The 20,018-nt window shown below is 40.6% G+C and overlaps 1 protein-coding gene and 1 long non-coding RNA gene across 4 annotated transcripts; both read left to right on the top strand.

Annotated features, from left to right (window-relative positions):
* The first annotated feature begins 1,294 nt into the window (after window positions 1–1,294).
* On the top strand, window positions 1,295–8,619 carry LOC119485034 (B-cell receptor CD22-like). Of its 3 annotated transcripts, none has more exons than XM_037764312.1 (3): window positions 1,344–2,115; window positions 2,256–2,468; window positions 8,361–8,619. In XM_037764312.1, exons 1-3 carry the CDS (start codon window positions 1,941–1,943, stop codon window positions 8,507–8,509), a joined length of 537 nt encoding a protein of 178 aa, XP_037620240.1. In that variant the 5' UTR covers window positions 1,344–1,940; the 3' UTR covers window positions 8,510–8,619. The 3 variants fall into 3 exon arrangements, 2 of the variants coding, with proteins under 2 accessions (XP_037620240.1, XP_037620241.1); XM_037764313.1 differs by having other exon boundaries at window positions 1,348–2,115; window positions 2,262–2,468; XR_005206162.1 differs by lacking the exons at window positions 2,256–2,468; window positions 8,361–8,619 and adding an exon at window positions 4,154–4,717 and having other exon boundaries at window positions 1,295–2,115.
* Window positions 8,620–9,510: 891 nt separating this feature from the next.
* On the top strand, window positions 9,511–13,374 carry LOC119485050. Its single transcript, XR_005206171.1, has 3 exons — window positions 9,511–9,593; window positions 9,699–9,747; window positions 11,372–13,374. It is a non-coding gene; the product is annotated as an uncharacterized LOC119485050 (long non-coding RNA).
* Window positions 13,375–20,018: the final 6,644 nt, after the last annotated feature.

The following is a 20,018-nucleotide window of genomic DNA, read 5'->3' as shown; positions in this document are numbered from 1 at the left end:
TAATCTTCCTCTTAGTTATCTTGTTCACTTTGTTAAAAGGTTCAGTTCATGTGCTGTTCCTTCTCTGTGTCCTCAGTATGATGTCATTCCTCAGTGCACTTATAGACATTAACTGTAGAGATCATGTGAACATCTTTGACTGCTCCTGTGCATTATTAATTCTGTTGGGGACAGAGATAGGAGCTGGTCTACTTATTAGAAAATATTAAAGATAATTATCAATATTAATACAATTATTATTAATAAATTATCAATATATGTTAATAATAACAGGGCACCAAATTACATTGGTACATAAGCTCAAAAGACATTAAAATGGCTATCAAAAGTAAATAATAATTATCAAAATAATTATTAATTATATTGAATAATATGATTTAATTTATATTAAATAATCCTCGGGGCACCACTCTTTGAAACAAAGAGAAAATGAAAGCAAATTAATGTAGTCTCATAGATAAGTCTCATTAATTATACTAATCTATCAATTTGGAACTTTGATTAATAATTAAATGAATAACTATAACCAAAACAGATAGTAAAGGTTGAAGGATATTGTGGAGTTCTTGACATAGCAGAGGTTGGCATTATTCACTCTTGTACAACATTAAACAGACCAGCATGTATATTTCACAAACATTTATTTACAAGATAATAAAGGTGTAAAACACAATATTAATCTAACTAAATAACTAAACTAAACAAACCAAACACAATGTGTGAGCATGTGTGTGTGTGTGTGAGCATGTGTGTGTGTGTGTGTGTGTGTGTGTGTGTGTGTGCGTGTGCGTGTGTGAGCATGTGTGTGTGTGTGTGTGTGTGTGTGTGAGAGAGTGAGAGTGAGAGGGGGAGAGAGAGAAACAAAGACAAGATGGCTGGCTACTTGTCTCAAGATGTCTGCATGGCCTACAGACAATATGGCTGACTCTGTAAAACTACAAAGATGGCTGGATCAAAGATGGCCACCAGGATGTCACCACATGGCCTCTTTGTTCTTTGGAGCACATGTGCTCAGGAAGGACAAAGGGGGGTGTGATGTGGGGGTTGAGATTATCTGAATGTGTATGTGTATGTTTAAAACTAATTCACAGTTTCTGTATGTGATCTTAATGTGTGTCAGATAATGCAGTGGGTTAGAAAAGATGGTTAGTTTGCATGCAAAACCTTGTCTATGTGAAGCATAAACTAAACACATCAGATGTGGCGAAGCCAGCTACCCAAATATATTAACTACAAATAATATCACAACAATCAAATGAGCTGAGCCCATGGGTCAAGGATCATGTAACTGAGTTCATGTGGTCTCTTGCCACCCTCTTGAAATGGTGAGTCCCAACAATTCTAATGTAAAACTCAGTGAATTACATTTCTCCATACCTCTGTTCACTTTGGCATGAAGCAGAAACATCACAACTTGATTTACAGTATAAACCCATTTTTAAAACCAGCCGTTAGAGAGTCCCCAACAAAGAAGTAAAAATACAAGAAAAACGTGACTTAGAATAAGTCTTAAGCTCAGTTCTAGTTAAGATAAAACTACAGTAAAGCAGTCTGAGTTATGCCCGCACGCTCCCCAACCCCCAAAACAAGTTGGTACTATGAGATTTATTCTCTCACTGATTTAACGTGGGATAACATGAGACTATAGTTTTGAGAAATGCAGCTTCACACGCTGAAGCACCTTCACTACAAATGAACGTCTGTTCTCTGATGTTGTTGTGGGTCTGATTGTGGTTCCTGATGTGCTCTGTGTTACAGTGATAAAGGGTCAGGATGGCTGGGGAGTGACTTACAGTCCTACTAAGATCTGTGCCTTAAAAGGATCGACTGTGAACATACGCTGCAGCTACACATACCCATCCAGATGGAAAGGCAGTGATACTAGAGTTGAGAAAACATTCTGGTTTACCAAATGGAAAGATGGTCAACCTGTGGATCTGATGACAGACTCAGAGTATTCAGGACGTGTGAATAACAGTTGTAATGAGAAGATCTGCACTCTGAGAATAACAAACCTGACAGAGAGCGACTCAGCTGAGTACAAGTTCAGGTTTATAACAAACCAACCAGATGGGAAATATGCTGGTGAACCTGGAGTCACTGTGTCTGTCACAGGTAACATTTTCATTCATATGTTAATTATTTCCAAATGTTCAATATCTAGAAAACAATAATATCAGTGTGTAGTGTGTTTATTTACATGTGTGTGTATGTTAATAGTTAAATAAAATACCATTCCTGTTCCTTCTTCACAGGTCCAGGTCTCACAGTGCAGATGAAGGGATCGTCTTCTAATTGGCTGGAGTGTCACAGCAATTGTCCTCTACCTGATCGTCCTTCATACATCTGGTACAAGAACGGACAAGAAGTTCAGGCAGAAACATCTTCTTCTTATTCAGGCTTCAGTTATGAAGACAACTACTCCTGTGCTGTAAAAGGATATGAGGACTTCCCGTCTCCTCCAGTGTGTGAGTTTACTCTTCTACTAAAATGACACCATGTGGTGGAGCCTTATAACTACATGTATTGGTAATATGGAGACATTGTGACTCATTGTAACTCTGCTTAAAAAATGGACAAAAACTTGTTTTATCCTTCAGGTTTTCATGGTCCATCCTCCTGCAACATTATGACTTATACTGAGAGATTTCTGCAAGAATTGCATTTTTCAGTGAATGGATGTTGAGCACTTCTGTTGCATAAACTGCTCAGAAACCCTTTTTGCAGAAGAAGCTAATGATGGTTAGAGGAGTGTAACAGTTAATTGTAGATTCACTTTCAAATGCTGCAGGTTATTTGGTTTGAGCAAAATAAAAATTGAGTTCACTATAGTTTGATTATGATGAATTCGATCTGTGTGTTTGTGTCAACTTCTGAAAACCATTACCAGTCTTATGCTTAAAATAATCTGTCATTAATGTGTTATCTATCTATCACACTATTTGCCCACAGCTCAGTGTTCTGCATGTCTCTACAGTTTCCATTCACACTCTGCAGCAGCAGCCTGACCACAGACACAAAAGCAACCCAGCAAAGCAGACTCTTTTTTTTTCACGTACCACACTTATAATATCTAATCTTCCTCTTTGTTATCTTGTTCACTGTGTTGAAAGGTTCAGTTCATGTGCTGTTCCTTCTCTGCATCCTCAGTATGATGTCCTTCCTCAGTGCACTTATAGACATTAACTGTAGAGATCATGTGAACATCTTTGACTGCTCCTCTGCATTATTAATTCTAATGTAAAACTCAATGATTTGCACATTTCTCCATACCTCTGTTCACTTTGGCATGAAGCAGAAACATCACAACTCGATTTACAGTATAAACCCATTTTTAAAACCAGCCGTTAGAGAGTCCCCAACAAAGAAGTAAAATACAAGAAAAACGTGACTTAGAATAAGTCTTAAGCTCAGTTCTAGTTAAGATAAAACTACAGTAAAGCAGTCTGAGTTATGCCCGCACGCTCCCCAACCCCCAAAACAAGTTGGTACTATGAGATTTATTCTCTCACTGATTTAACGTGGGATAACATGAGACTATAGTTTTGAGAAATGCAGCTTCACACGCTGAAGCACCTTCACTACAAATGAACGTCTGTTCTCTGATGTTGTTGTGGGTCTGATTGTGGTTCCTGATGTGCTCTGTGTTACAGTGATAAAGGGTCAGGATGGCTGGGGAGTGACTTACAGTCCTACTAAGATCTGTGCCTTAAAAGGATCGACTGTGAACATACGCTGCAGCTACACATACCCATCCAGATGGAAAGGCAGTGATACTAGAGTTGAGAAAACATTCTGGTTTACCAAAAGGAAAGATGGTCAACCTGTGGATCTGATGACAGAGTCAGAGTATTCAGGACGTGTGAATAACAGTTGTAATGAGAAGATCTGCACTCTGACAATCACAAACCTGACAGAGAGCGACTCAGCTGAGTACAAGTTCAGGTTCATAACAAGCCAAGATGGGAAATATGCTGGTGAACCTGGAGTCACTGTGTCTGTCACAGGTAACATTTTCATTCATATGTTAATTATTTCCAAATGTTCAATATCTAGAAAACAATAATATCAGTGTGTAGTGTGTTTATTTACATGTGTGTGTATGTTAACAGTTAAATAAAATAACATTCCTGTTCCTTCTTCACAGGTCCAGGTCTCACAGTGCAGATGAAGGGATCGTCTTCTAATTGGCTGGAGTGTCACAGCAGTTGTCTTCTACCTGATCATCCTTCATACATCTGGTACAAGAACGGACAAGAAGTTCAGGCAGAAACATCTTCTTCTTATTCAGGCTTCAGTTATGAAGACAACTACTTCTGTGCTGTAAAAGGATATGAGAACTTCCCGTCTCCTCTAGTGTGTGAGTTTACTGTCCCAAAACTGCATAAAACTCCTAAAATCTCTGTGAATTACGACTGTGAATGTGAATCAAGTAGAGCTGAAGGAAATATAGTTATGATCAGTAAATCTTTTATTGAAGCTGATTTAAGCTGTTTATTATCTTTAAAGAGGACCGTCACTCATCCATTTATCAGACAACCTTCAAAGTCTCACAGTTTACTGTATAACTCAAATACCATATGAGTGACACACCCTTAACCTAGAATAATCTCTGTTTTTTTTCTATTTTGTTTTTATTTTTTCTCTTTTTTTACTGCAAAATAACCCAGATATTTACCTCAAAATGTATCAAAAATTACGTTCTAAACATTATTTAATAATTATATGCTAAAACATCATCTAATGGTTAAAATAGGGCCCTCATGCTGAGAAGCGGCTGCTCTTCATCAGAGGTGGAAAACCAGAACTAATAGAAGACACTTCTGATCACCATAATGTGACTGATTGTCTCCACAGATGTAACCTGGTAGCTGATGTCATGATTCAGGGAGGTTATTAAAGACATTTATTATTATCTATTTATCAGCAGACATGGAAATAAAGCAGATCAATGAACTTTGTATTCTTTTCCTGGAAATGTATTAAATAAATTACCAGCTATAGGGAAATAGCGTAATATAATTATTAAATCATGTTTATAATAAAGTAAGTTTCGATAAATTTTGAGGTAAATATTGGGGTAATTTGGCAGTAATTCCAAAGAAATCTGAAAAAGGTAACTTGCTTATTATCACCTAATTACCATGAAATTTGCAATGTTACCAAAAGTGATAATACCATCATCATACCATCAATCATAATCTTAGTCAAATAGAGGGGCAGAGTATCTTTTTGAAGATAAACTACATGTGTCTTCACTGTCAGTTTCGCAACAATAGGAAGTCAGGTAGCTGTTCACTCTTTCTCTCAGTGGAGGTTGAGGATCTGACTTCATTCCCAAGGACTTTGAGTCGGTTGGAAATCTTCCACTTCTGAGTGGAGAGGGAGTTAACCTCTCATCAAGTGAGGAGAGTGAATCTGAGTAGCCAGAATCACAGTGACTGACAGACTGTGGTGGGGCGAGATGTTCTAATCTAAGCCCTAACAATTTCTCTTTGTTTTGAAAAAGAGCTAACTCTGCTGAATGCAGGTCTTCTAAGTAACGCATGGCTTTCTTATTAGCTGTCTGAACTTCATGGAAGAGATCAGCATTTTGCGTTCTTAGGCTATCTATCTCTTTTTCTAGGGCTGCTTTGCTCTGAACGGCAAGATTAGTTTGTCTGTGGAAAATCAGAAGCAAGCATTTCAACAATGAGTCTTTGGATGCGGTCTGCGCATCACACCTGTCTGTGAGGAGCGATTCTATATCTTTCCTGCACTCACTGAAACTCAACCTGCTGATGAGTTCAGGGCAGCCAGGGTTTAGGCTCTGTGCTAGGGAAGAAATAAAAAGCTCTACACAGGGGTTATCCATTGCTATACCTGGAATGGAGGGTGAAACTAAACAGGATGTCTAGTAGAAAACAAAAACAATGTTGTTGGCTATGGTGTTGTGTTGGTAAAAACCTTGTAGTGTAGTTTGGGAGGTATACTAGCCTAACAACAATGCACTGGCCTACACTATGGGGGGTAGCTTCCTGTGGAGGAGGGGTAGCTACAGCACCAACTAGTGACTCTAGTGGGCATCAAACAAAAAGGGCCAGTAAAGTAAACAAAGGTTTACAAAAGAAGTTTGCTTACATTTACAACATGCACTAACTGAGATGCAGGGCGGTAACAGTTGTGATGATGTCTCTTAAAAGTGACTCAAGTTGGAACATGTGGAGTAACAGCTATAGGTGCAAAACTTATATCATAGGGCTGTTTAGCACACTGTGGCTCTATTTAACCCACTCAGGCTGGAAAGCTTGGCAGTTACACAGCCAGGTACAAGCTCTCTATGTTACACAGGGCCGGTGGCACGCTGTGTCATTAAAGGAACACTTGGATTAACAGCAAAATATGACAACTAGACTAGATTGCATTGAATACCTGGTATTCAAATGCTGAACCAAAATCTTTCAAGTTCTACCTCGTAGGTTAACTTGAATTAACAGCAAAAACAAGTTATTAAAATGAACACTATAAAGGCTTAAATTGTTAATAATCAAACTCTCTCAAATAACAATTCTCACCACAATGTACTTGTTTAAAAGTACAGCTGGACTTCTACTCCTGTGGAAGACTAGTGGTGTAGAATGTAAACACTTTTAGTTTGTTTAGAAGTGGAATATGAAATTTTTGTTTTTGACCAAAAATTATGCTGAAAATTAATATTGCAAAATTATGAACAATTTGCCAACAAGAATAATATGCCTCACACGGGGCACCAAAATGTAGGGATTTGGCAGTAACAGGTTCGGTTATTAGCAAATTAATTATAAATAATAATAGAATTATTAATATTAATAAAAATGATCAATAAACATTCATAATAAACAGGGCACCACCCTGGACATCAGGGACCAATAACCAAAACGTTAATATAGTCTCATTAAATATACTAAACTATCAATTTGGAACGTTGATTAATAATTAAATAATAACTATAACCAAAATGGATATTAAAGGTTGAAGGATATCAGAGTTCTTGACATAGCAGAGGTTGGCATTATTCACTCTTGTACAACATTAAACAGACCAGCATGTATATTCCACAAACATTTATTTACAAGATAATAAAGGTTTAAAACACAATATTAATCTAACTAAATAACTAAACTAAACAAACCAAACAAAGTGTGTAAGCATGCGTGTGTGTGTGTGTGTGTGTGTGTGTGTATGTGAGAGAGGGAGAGAGAGAGAGAGAGAGAGAGAGAGAGAGAGACAAGATGGCTTCTTGTCTCAAGATGTCTGCCTACAGACAAAAGGGGCGAGCACTGTAAAACTACAAAGATGGCGGGATCAAAGATGGCCGCCAACATGTCACCACATGGCCTCTTTGTTCTTCGGAGCACATGTGCTCAGGAAGGTCAGAGGGGGAGGGGGGGGTGATGTGGGGGTTAAGATTATCTGAAGCTGTATGTTTATGTTTAATTAATTTACAGTTCTGTATGTTATCTGGTCAAGATCATGTTACTGAGTTCATGTGGTCACTTGCCACCAGTCAAATTGGTGGGTCCCTACAACACATATATGTAAAAAGACAAATATAAAAAATGACAGAAAACAACGAGCTGACAAACAGAACAGAGACAGAAAATAAGACTCCCCCTCTTTTTTTTTAAAGGTCCTAAATGTAACTGTTCGAAAAATCTAAGATTTCGAGAATAAAGTCATAATATTACGAGAATAAAGTCAAAAGTTTACGAGAAAAATGTCATAATATTATGAGAATGAAGATATAATATTATAAAGTAGTAATGTTACGTGTTATTTTAGAGGGGAAATAGTGTGAAAATGAGGAACGTGCAGCATCTTGTGAAGTTCTACTTTAGTTTCGGTTTCACTTATAACCAAATACTTCATCTTTTGGCTCATCAGCAGCACATTATCATCAGTATCAGGACTGGAAAAGATTGTTATTAAAGAAACTGAGTTATTCTGAAGAAAGAACCACACGGACCTGATGGAGGAAACTGACTCTTTAGAGAAGGAGGACATGACTTCTTTTCTCGTAAAGTTATGACTTTATTCTTGTAGTGTTATGACTTTATCCTCGTAATATTACGACTTTTTTGCCCTAATACTCCGTCGTAAGTAAAGATGTGTTGCTTGGTGTTATTAAGTCTGACAGGTCACCAAGAGGGCAGATGGATGGAGATGGTGGGATGTTGCATGCTAAATATTCTGAGAGTTTAGTTGTTATATCTTTCCAGAAGCTTTGAACCAGGGTGCCGAGTTCACAATGTGTGCATTACTGTGAGTTAGTGTATCCCATTGTGTGCATTTTATGGTCTGTGAGATTACCTGAATAATCTCTGTTAACACATCTTCTCCAGATGGTCCAAAGCTTCCCTCAGTGTCAGTGAGTCCTTCTGGTGAGATAGTGGAGGGCAGTTCAGTGACTCTGACCTGTAGCAGTGATGCTAACCCAGCAGCTAGATACACCTGGTACAAGAAGAATGGAAACCTCAAACCTCTCAAGTGAACAACATCAGCTCGTCCTCAGCTCCATCCAGTCCTCTGACTCTGGACAGTATAACTGTACAGCTGAGAACCAGCTGGGGAGAACATCTGGATACATCTCTATTGATGTGAAGTGTGAGTGAAACCTTTAAGCAATACATATTAAAGTAGTGTTGTTCACTATTGGGCACCAGATTTGCCTCTAAACCATCAGACATCCAGTTTCAGATGCTGCCACATCGCTTCTTATTTAAATACTATTCATAATAATTTGTTAATACATCTCCAGATGGTCCAAAGCTTCCCTCAGTGTCAGTGAGTCCCTCTGGTGAGATAGTAGGGGGCAGTTCAGTGACTCTGACCTGTAGCAGTGATGCTAACCCAGCAGCTGACTACACCTGGTACAAGGAGAACAAACACTGCTTCAAGGACCAGAAGGCATCTATCATCTCACCTCCATCAGCTCTGAGGACAGTGGGAATTATTACTGTGAAGCCCAGAACAACAGAGGACGTCGTAACTCCACCTTATATCTGATTGTTGTAGTCGGTGAGTTCTTCCATGACACTAGGGTCAAGGTTCAAAGGTCAAGGTTCTTTATAGGAAAGCGGTCATTGGCTATGAAAATCTTTGCTCTCAGGTTTCTTCAACAATGCTCATTAAATATGTAAATATATCAAAGGGGAAAGCACATGTAAAAGCACAAAACGGTGCAGTTAAAATAAATATGAACATAACTAAATATAAAATAGTAATGTAAATGTAAATTTGTAATTTTGTTGCTGAAAGTATTTCAGATGGGAAAACTGAATGTAAACAGGATGTAGTATGTATAAGTAATATATGTACACAGAGGTGTAAACAGGATGTAGTATGTAATATACAGAGATGTAGACTAATCACTGACACTAATTGGCTGATTAACAGACAGTTTCACCTGGAAAACTGATTTATGAATCAAAGCCTTCTAGTTAGATCAAGTTCTGTATATCTAATAACTGTCCATCTGCATTTCTAGATAAATCAACAATGATAATAATGATCACCGGGTTGATTCTGGTGGTTGTGATACTGATTCCTCTGCTTCTTTTTTCTCTGTGGTTGAGGTAAAACTATAATAATTAATCATCACTGATCTTTTACTTTGAATTTTTACATTTATAGTTTTATTTATTTATTTATTTGTTTGTTTGTTTTGTGACTGAATCCAGGAAGAAGAAATCTCTGAACTCCACCAATGAACCCGCAGAGACTGTGGAGGTGAGAGACTCTACCAAAGATATTAAAGATTAGTTGTTAATATATGAGGTTATGAAGAGAATTTGGTAACACGTTATAATAACCATCATTTATAAATGGTAAACTGATAGTTCATTGAACTTAATTAATAATTATTTTACTGTTAACAAAGAATGAAATGATAATTGATAATGTTTAAGGTAACACTTCATTTTACAGGTCTGCACATTTCATGGTAATTAGGTGATAATTAGCAAATAACCTCTTTGAATTTTTTTTTAATTACTGCCAAATTACCCCAATATTTACCTGAAAATTGATCAAAAATTACTTTATTATAAACATTATTTAAGGCTAATTATATTCCGCTATTTCCCAATAGATGGTCATTTATTTAATACATTTCCAGGAAAAGAATACAAAGTTAATTTATCTGCTTTATCTCACATCTGCTGATAAATAGATAATAATTAGCAAATAACTTATTTTAAATGTCTTAAAAACCTTCCTGAATCACGACATCAGCTACCAGGTTACATCGGTGTGGACAATCAATCACATTATGGTGATCAAAAGAGTCTTCTATTAGTTGTGGTTTTCCACCTCCGATGAAGAGCAGCCATTAGATGCTGTTTTAGCATATAATTATGAAATAATGTTTATGATAAAGTAATTTTTGATGAATTTGGAGGTAAATATTGAAGTAATTTGGCAGTAATTCCAAAGAAATAGCTTTGCTAATTATCACCTAATTACCATGAAATTTGCGGACCTGTAAAATAAAGTGTTACATGTTGTACTGATTATTAGTATCATTTAACAGTTTATTCTTGCACACATTAAAACGTTTTATATATGAGTATTTGTTAATGATTACAGAATTATTTGGAAACTTTTAAGAAATTGTTTGTAAAACATCTATAAACACTATTTGGACAGCAATTATAAAGTTACAACTGATGATTATAATATCTTGTTAAATGGTTAATAAATACTCTGTAAAGCATCTATAAACATTATTTAGATAGATAGTTAATAGTTTATCAATGGTTAATAATTGGTTTCTGGTCCATCTCTGGTCCATCTATCAAATTTAATGTTTATAGATGTTTTACAAACAATTTCTTAAAAGTTTACAAATAATTTGGTAATCATCAACAAATATTTAATATAGTATATTGAATATTATAATGTGTGCAACAATAAACCGTCGATATCATCTCATATCAGCTATGATACAATATATAATTCATAAACTAATGATTTTGCATTATGACTATTATTATATCGCATAATATATGATGATGACGATGATGATGATTATTATTACACAAACTAATGATAAAACAACAGAAATTATAGCATCACTAATAATTAGTAAATATTATTGATTATAATTTAATTGTTTTTAACAGTAAAATAACTATTAACTAAGTTTAATTAACTATCAATTAACCATTTATAAATGATGGTTATCATAAAGTGTTACTGATCATTTATATATAACTTCATTAGCAACATAACACATCACCTTCACACATTTTCCAACCACATTTACTGCAGATGTCTTTTGTACCAAAGAGCAGTTTAAGTAAATAGTCTTACTGAGGCCTCTGACTCTCACCTCGTCGTCTCTCCCCATCAGTTGGACTCTGATCCTGTGTATGCGAACATCTGAGGCGCTGGATGGAAACAGAAAGAAGTACAACGCTGAAGTGGATATATTTACCTTCAACTCTGAAAGTTTTTCAGTTTCAGCAGCAAGGCAGCAGAATATTTGAGTAGAATGCAGTTTTTTACCTGTGCAGGTATCTTACATATGCTTAGGATTTAACTTGATATGCAAAATGTTATTTTAGATTTCAATGTTATAAACTTGCTTTTAAGAAATATTGATCGCCTTATCACATTTATCACAATCACTTATTATGTCTTTTTTTTATCTCCTAAGAATCTAGAAACTGTCATCCATGCTTTCATTACATCCCGTTTAGACTACTGTCTCTGTACTCAGTCAGTCGTTCCAATAACTTATTTTTGATTTATATTTTAACACCATATTTTCCTACAGAAATATCAAAGTGTGCTGCAATACACAATAAATCATCCTTGCAGCATTATTCAACTTTTTCAAAACTAGGATTGTCAATAAAATCCTGCAAATCAAAACTCGTGTTCACCATCTAATGCCATAACTACAATGATCCACCAATTTTGATTGAAAATTATATCTCAGACGAGCCCCCAATTTTGTTACGTTCCCTTTTGTATAGATACAAATAAAGAGACAAAAACATGACAATCAAATGAAATAGAGTCAAAGTAGAGGTGGAAAAAGAAAAAGGGTGATTTATTTACAGGAACAATGTGGTTGTGCCAAATAAACAGAAATAAGAAAATAAAACAAGGCCTAACTAATTGTTAGCTCACATACAAAACCACAAAAAGAACACCTGACTAAGTTATCTAAAAAAAGACCTTCAAAACGAATACAACGGTGGCACCAACCAGTAACCTATAGCGTTTCTTTACAAAAAAAAAAACTATGTGAATGAAAAGTGTAAATGGTACCCCGGTTTACCTACAGTCCTCCACCTCCCACCACAGACCTTTTCTAATATCTTTAACACATTTTTCAAGTTTTTCGTCTTTCAAAGCTCATTCAAAACACACTTTTTCCAAATTGCTCTCTCTTAATCGGTTATTCCTCTGCTATTATTCTACTTGTTGTTACTGTGTTTCAGTACTTCATACCTTGCTTGTCATTTTTACTGTATCAACTCTATTTTTATATTACTACCTGTTCATTTCTCTTGCTTTTTATGTCTTTGTAAAGCACTTTGTAACTCGTTTTAGAAAATTGCTATATAAATAAAGTTATTTTTATTATTATAACATCAGCGGAGAAAGTCTAAACAGACTAGCAAAAATATTTCACAGCATTTACAGCTTTAAACTCTTTTTGTGTTTATTATTCAGAATTTTTTGTTCATCAGTAATGACTGCAAATAAAATTTAGGTTTGCTCTGATTTATGTCTCACTTTAAAACTTGTCACAGTGTAATAAACTTTCTCTCTGTAATGCAAACAGTCTATGTGCTCAACGTAAAACAGCAACTGTTTGATGAAATGAAGCTGACTCACTAATTTGTCTTGATGGGACAATAATCCAACAGAACACAAAAGCAAGCTCACAAACAAACTTTATCAGCGGACTAAATCTCTGTCTCTATCTTCCACTGCAGCTCAACACTTCATGGAAAGAGCAAATGTCATTCTAAGGAGACTGTAACTTTGGAAGTCTCATATTATTACATTCATATAAACACAATACGAGGACTGTGAATTTTATCCCCATCACTTCCACTGAAAGCTCATCAGAATGGTATTTTTAATGGCTAGTATGAACAGGTGGAATAACTGTAGAGAGCGAAACCTATGGACACCTGACTATTGTTTTAAGACAGATTTGAAAAATTGTGAACCTATCATTCAATAAATTAAGTAGCCTCTATCCAACCGTACTCGTGCACATGGTTCACCAGTTAAAGGGATAGTCTGGGTGTTTTGAGGTGGGGTTGTATGAGCCAATTATCCATAGTAGGTGCATTACCTACCGACTTTGGTGTTTTAAAGGGTTAGTTCAGATTCACCGAAGTCACACAATAACACAAACAAACTAACCATCGACTAACTAAACATCTTTTAGGTGTTCCTTTTTTAAGTCTAGCGAGAAAGTCGCCAAGTAACACTGTGCGTGCATGTGTGTCAACATCTCACAATAAATACTTGATATTCCATGCTCATCACACTATACAGCGTGTTTGCAGGTAATGGTCACAGTGTGTTCAGTCAGAAGGTTCTGAGGTCCTGAGGTGATCATCAGCAGGAGCCAAGATGCTCAGAGACGTAACCACACCTGCTGCTTGTGTCTCTGCCAGCCGGAGGATTTAGGCCACGTTAAGTGAGCTCACCTGTTCAACTTCTCCTAAGTTAACATGAGGACTGTTTCATAAGTGTTAAATCAAAACACTCTATGCCTAATAAATACAATTTATGACTTTATTTGGATGTGATTATTAAATACTTTCACAGTATTTATATAGCACTTAAATCTGCTTTATAATAAAAAACAACAACATGGAAATCTCCCTTTTTACAACATGGGACCTTTAACTGTCTTTAATAATTCAGCTGTGTCATTAATACTGCATACTGTACATTTCAAGAAATATTCATATTCTTTTTTTATACTATTTTGGCATTTATATTTAACACACTCAGTAGATCCCACTTCTCAGCTTTTTTATTTGTATTTACTTATTTACACTGTGGTTATATATTGTATGCACATATTTGTACATATTTCGTATATTTTTCATTTCTTATTTTTATTATTTATTACTCTACATATATTGTGTTATATATTGTAGCATGATGTACTTAATTTACATTTTTCTTATATTTGATATGCTTATATATATAAGATCAACTGTAACGTCCCAATTTCCCCCTGGGGATTAATACATTATTTCTGATTCTGATTCTCGTCATTTGTTACCTCAGTTCATGAAGTTCTAGACATTTCTTTACTTACAGGTTGCACATAAGATAAACCCTTGAAGGTGGAGGAATCTCCTTCCTTTTCAAGGTGTGAGGCGTCCGTGGGGAGAGAATCAGGCTCCATATGCTGGTCTAATCCGGTCCAGGTGGTCCTGTCTGCTCCTATTAGAGGACCGGAGGAGCCGCTCTGAATCAGAGAGGAAAGACCAGGGAAGTGGTGACATTCTGCCGACACAGAGATTACAGGAAAAACCCCCAGGAGACGCTCTGCCTCTGACTGCCTCACTCCAAAACTGTATCTGAGGTAAAGATGCATTTTGTTATGCACACAAGTCCATGTAAGTGTGGCCGGGCTGCGTCAGTTGGTCAGGAGGATCAGAGAGCTGATGAGACAATCAGCGCCACTTGATCCCTATTAACTCTCCAGCATGTCCTGTTTCTGTCTGCAGGATCAAGAGCAGAAGTTGTGGGACTGAAGTGAAGAAGCAGGTGAATGCTGCTCCAGTGTTTGCATAGAACCTCGGGAGGTGGTCTGAGTTTGATTCGCTTCAAGTCCACGTTGCGGTTCACTTAACCTGTACATTGTGAACACAAAGCGCTCCAGGTTTGCTTCAGGGATGCCACGAGAACCGATACTTCGGTACCAAGTCGATGCAAAGATTCTGAAGTCTTGACGGTATTCATTTTTCTACGGTACCGCAGGTACCACAGATACCGTATGTACCGCCGAGGCTGGAGACTAATGGCGTCCCGTCAATCCGAGAAAATGTTTTGGATTTTGGCGAGAAATTTGAGTAAAAAGGGTTGTTTGAAGGAGATGATTTTACAGTTAATACAATATAAAATAGAGATGTGTACATTTTACGACCACCACTTGAGGATAGACAAACCTTCCTGTCTGTATCAGTCCTGCTCCCAAATGCTCCATTGATTGCACAGGCAGGACATCCTAAAACACCGTAAAACACCGGTGGCAACAGCTAGACGAAAGCGCTGCATTTCCCATAAACACCACTCAGACGTTTATGGGCCTAATGAATTTATTTCATCAGGACTACAGTATGTGGGTCTGAGCTCCAGTGAAACTATGGAGTGAACAGAAAGAGAACTGAATCCTCTTTCAAATGACAATGACAATGTAAACGCAGAAAGAAGTGAGTCCTGTTGGTCCACTTTAAGAGGACTGAGTTTGGTTCATTTTAAAAGGACTAGATGTGAAAACACCCTAAAATGGAGCGGGAGATGGACAGGCGGTGCGGTGCGGTGCAAGCAGCATGCAGGCGCTGTACCGGGCTGTTGTGGTTCAGAAGGAGCTGAGCTGGAAGGCAAAGCTCTCGATTAACCGGTCTATCTACTTCCCAACCCTCACCTCTGGTCATGAGCTTTGGGTAGTGAGGCGCTCAGTCTTAGAGAGAGAGGGTGAGGAGCTCAGTCTTAGAGAGAGGGTGAGGAGCTCAGTCTGAGAGAGAGAGGGTGAGGAGCTCAGTCTGAGAGAGAGAGGGTGAGGAGCTCAGTCTTAGAGAGAGGGTGAGGAGCTCAGTCTGAGAGAGAGAGGGTGAGGAGCTCAGTCTGAGAGAGAGAGGGTGAGGAGCTCAGTCTTAGAGAGAGAGGGTGAGGAGCTCAGTCTTAGAGAGAGAGGGTGAGGAGCTCAGTCTTAGAGAGAGGGTGAGGAGCTCAGTCTGAGAGAGAGAGAGGGTGAGGAGCTCAGTCTGAGAGAGAGAGGGTGAGGAGCTCAGTCTGAGAGAGAGGGTGAGGAGCTCAGTCTGAGAGAGAGAGGGTGAGGAGCTCAGTCTGAGAGAGAGAGGGTGAGGAGCTCAGTCTTAGAGAGAGAGGGTGAGGAGCTCAGTCTTAGAGAGAGAGGGTGAGGAGCTCAGTCTTAGAGAGAGGGTGAGGAGCTCAGTCTGAGAGAGAGAGGGTGAGGAGCTCAGTCTGAGAGAGAGAGGGTGAGGAGCTCAGTCTTAGAGAGAGGGTGAGGAGCTCAGTCTGAGAGAGAGAGGGTGAGGAGCTCAGTCTGAGAGAGAGAGGGTGAGGAGCTCAGTCTTAGAGAGAGGGTGAGGAGCTCAGTCTGAGAGAGAGAGGGTGAGGAGCTCAGTCTTAGAGAGAGGGTGAGGAGCTCAGTCTGAGAGACAGAGGGTGAGGAGCTCAGTCTGAGAGAGAGAGGGTGAGGAGCTCAGTCTTAGAGAGAGAGGGTGAGGAGCTCAGTCTTAGAGAGAGGGTGAGGAGCTCAGTCTTAGAGAGAGAGGGTGAGGAGCTCAGTCTTAGAGAGAGGGTGAGGAGCTCAGTCTGAGAGACAGAGGGTGAGGAGCTCAGTCTGAGAGAGAGAGGGTGAGGAGCTCAGTCTGAGAGAGAGAGGGTGAGGAGCTCAGTCTTAGAGAGAGGGTGAGGAGCTCAGTCTTAGAGAGAGAGGGTGAGGAGCTCAGTCTGAGAGAGAGTGTGAGGAGCTCAGTCTGAGAGAGAGAGGGTGAGGAGCTCAGTCTGAGAGAGAGAGGGTGAGGAGCTCAGTCTGAGAGAGAGGGTGAGGAGCTCAGTCTTAGAGAGAGAGGGTGAGGAGCTCAGTCTTAGAGAGAGGGTGAGGAGCTCAGTCTGAGATAGAGGGTGAGGAGCTCAGTCTGAGAGAGAGGGTGAGGAGCTCAGTCTTAGAGAGAGGGTGAGGAGCTCAGTCTGAGAGAGAGAGGGTGAGGAGCTCAGTCTGAGAGAGAGGGTGAGGAGCTCAGTCTTAGAGAGAGAGGGTGAGGAGCTCAGTCTGAGAGAGAGGGTGAGGAGCTCAGTCTGAGAGAGAGAGGGTGAGGAGCTCAGTCTTAGAGAGAGAGGGTGAGGAGCTCAGTCTGAGAGAGAGAGGGTGAGGAGCTCAGTCTTAGAGAGAGAGGGTGAGGAGCTCAGTCTTAGAGAGAGGGTGAGGAGCTCAGTCTTAGAGAGAGGGTGAGGAGCTCAGTCTTAGAGAGAGAGGGTGAGGAGCTCAGTCTTAGAGAGAGGGTGAGGGAGCTCAGTCTTAGAGAGAGGGTGAGGAGCTCAGTCTGAGAGAGAGAGGGTGAGGAGCTCAGTCTTAGAGAGAGAGGGTGAGGAGCTCAGTCTTAGAGAGAGAGGGTGAGGAGCTCAGTCTTAGAGAGAGGGTGAGGAGCTCAGTCTTAGAGAGAGAGGGTGAGGAGCTCAGTCTGAGAGAGAGAGGGTGAGGAGCTCAGTCTTAGAGAGAGAGGGTGAGGAGCTCAGTCTGAGAGAGAGAGGGTGAGGAGCTCAGTCTTAGAGAGAGAGGGTGAGGAGCTCAGTCTTAGAGAGAGGGTGAGGAGCTCAGTCTTAGAGAGAGGGTGAGGAGCTCAGTCTTAGAGAGAGAGGGTGAGGAGCTCAGTCTTAGAGAGAGGGTGAGGAGCTCAGTCTTAGAGAGAGGGTGAGGAGCTCAGTCTGAGAGAGAGAGGGTGAGGAGCTCAGTCTTAGAGAGAGAGGGTGAGGAGCTCAGTCTTAGAGAGAGAGGGTGAGGAGCTCAGTCTTAGAGAGAGGGTGAGGAGCTCAGTCTTAGAGAGAGGGTGAGGAGCTCAGTCTTTTTTTTTTTTTCTTTTTTGATGTTCTTTAATTAAACATCGCACTTAAAACCCAGCAGTTGATGACAGCCTAGGGGGGAAACAGATTGAAAAAATACACACCTAAAAACAGCCCAACTCATTCACCCGTCCACACACCTTCACTCACACACTCACACATCCACTCACCCAGAACCTCCCACCATCCCAACCCACTAGAATCACCCCAAAACCACAGAACCGTTCTGTTCGCCATTACACAGAACCCCAGTCCACCTAACAAACATAGAACATTACACAATTCAATACACAAAACCGTAGCAACCAGTTTCCCACCGTGTGAACCAGCAGCTCGTACCAGTTCACATACATATAGTCAATCCCCCCCCCAACAGTACACACTGCCCCTTCCACCCCCCACACACTCTGAAACCCCTCCATGTCATTGACCAGCGTGTAGTATGCATATTCTGCTCTAAGGCGCGCAGAGACCAGCCCCCTGAACAACATCACTGGGTCAACAGGCCCGCTCCCCCTTCACCTGGTTCCCCCTGAACAACATCACTGGGTCAACAGGCCCGCTCCCCTTCACCTGGTTCCCCCTGAACAACATCACTGGGTCAACAGGCCCGCTCCCCTTCACCTGGTTCCCCCTGAACAACATCACTGGGTCAACAGGCCCGCTCCCCTTCACCTGGTTCCCCCTGAACAACATCACTGGGTCAACAGGCCCGCTCCCCTTCACCTGGTTCCCCCTGAACAACATCACTGGGTGAAACAGGCCCACTCCCCTTCACCTGGTTCCCCCTGAACAACATCACTGGGTCAACAGGCCCACTCCCCTTCACCTGGTTCCTCCTGGTCAGCCATGTGGACCAAACAGGAAGTTTAGCAGCACACATTTCACCCTCTTTCTGAATGAGTACATTGGTCCCAGAATATACAGACCCACAGAGAAACCCTCCCCAGCTTACCACAGAGCACCTTCACAACATCAAGCAGAGGTGCAACACGGTTACATTGAACAAACACATGTATGACAGTCTCAGGTACATCACAGAAAGGGCCCCCCCCACCCACAGTTGAGTCCACCTTTGCCAGGAAGGTGTTTGTTGCCAGGGCCCCATGTATGACCCTCCACTGTAGATCTCCTGACCTCTTTTGGAGAGGAAGCTTATAAAACACCCTCCACCTGAACCCTGCCATGCTCTGCCCACCCAGAACTCCCTGCCACTGATGTTCCTTCACCTCCTGCAGAGCCCTGAGGTTCCTGATCTTCACCAGTGCAGCGTAAAGCATCTTCCCTTTCATCTCCCTAAAGATGCCCAGGCTCGGAGTGGCAAAGGTCAGCAGCTTCCCCCGTTCTTCCTGCCAGTCACCCGTCAGGGCGGCCACCTCAGTCTGAGAGAGAGGGTGAGGAGCTCAGTCTGAGAGAGAGAGGGTGAGGAGCTCAGTCTGAGAGAGAGAGGGTGAGGAGCTCAGTCTGAGAGAGAGAGGGTGAGGAGCTCAGTCTTAGAGAGAGAGGGTGAGGAGCTCAGTCTGAGAGAGAGGGTGAGGAGCTCAGTCTGAGAGAGAGAGGGTGAGGAGCTCAGTCTGAGAGAGAGAGGGTGAGGAGCTCAGTCTGAGAGAGAGAGGGTGAGGAGCTCAGTCTTAGAGAGAGAGGGTGAGGAGCTCAGTCTGAGAGAGAGGGTGAGGAGCTCAGTCTGAGAGAGAGAGGGTGAGGAGCTCAGTCTTAGAGAGAGGGTGAGGAGCTCAGTCTTAGAGAGAGAGGGTGAGGAGCTCAGTCTGAGAGAGAGAGGGTGAGGAGCTCAGTCTTAGAGAGAGAGGGTGAAGAGCTCAGTCTGAGAGAGAGAGGGTGAGGAGCTCAGTCTGAGAGAGAGAGGGTGAAGAGCTCAGTCTGAGAGAGAGAGGGTGAGGAGCTCAGTCTTAGAGAGAGAGGGTGAGGAGCTCAGTCTTAGAGAGAGAGGGTGAGGAGCTCAGTCTGAGAGAGAGAGGGTGAGGAGCTCAGACATCTGGATGGAGCTGGGAGTAGAGCCGCTGCTCCTTCACCTCTTAAGGGACCAGCTGAGATGGTTCAACATCTGATCAGGATGCCTCCCTTTGGAGGTTTCCGAGTACAGTTAACTGGTAAGAGGCCCCGGGGTAGACCCAGAACACACTGGAGAGATTCTATATCTGGTCTGGTCTGGGAACGCCTCAGCGTCCCACAGGAGGAGC

This window comes from Sebastes umbrosus, chromosome 3 (genome assembly GCF_015220745.1).
Source record: "Sebastes umbrosus isolate fSebUmb1 chromosome 3, fSebUmb1.pri, whole genome shotgun sequence".
In the NCBI taxonomy this organism is placed as follows: domain Eukaryota; kingdom Metazoa; phylum Chordata; class Actinopteri; order Perciformes; family Sebastidae; genus Sebastes; species Sebastes umbrosus.
The sequence above is the reverse complement of the archived record's forward strand: the minus strand, read 5'-3'. Positions and strand labels throughout refer to the sequence as shown.

Excerpts from the sequence above, each read along its gene's own strand:
- LOC119485034 (XM_037764312.1), top strand. The coding sequence starts at position 1,941 with ATGACAGACTCAGAGTATTCAGGACGTGTGAATAACAGTTGTAATGAG. Across the intron at positions 2,116-2,255 it reads AGTCACTGTGTCTGTCACAG|GTCCAGGTCTCACAGTGCAG; the intron begins GTAACATTTTCA and ends CCTTCTTCACAG. Across the intron at positions 2,469-8,360 it reads CTTCCCGTCTCCTCCAGTGT|ATGGTCCAAAGCTTCCCTCA; the intron begins GTGAGTTTACTC and ends CATCTTCTCCAG.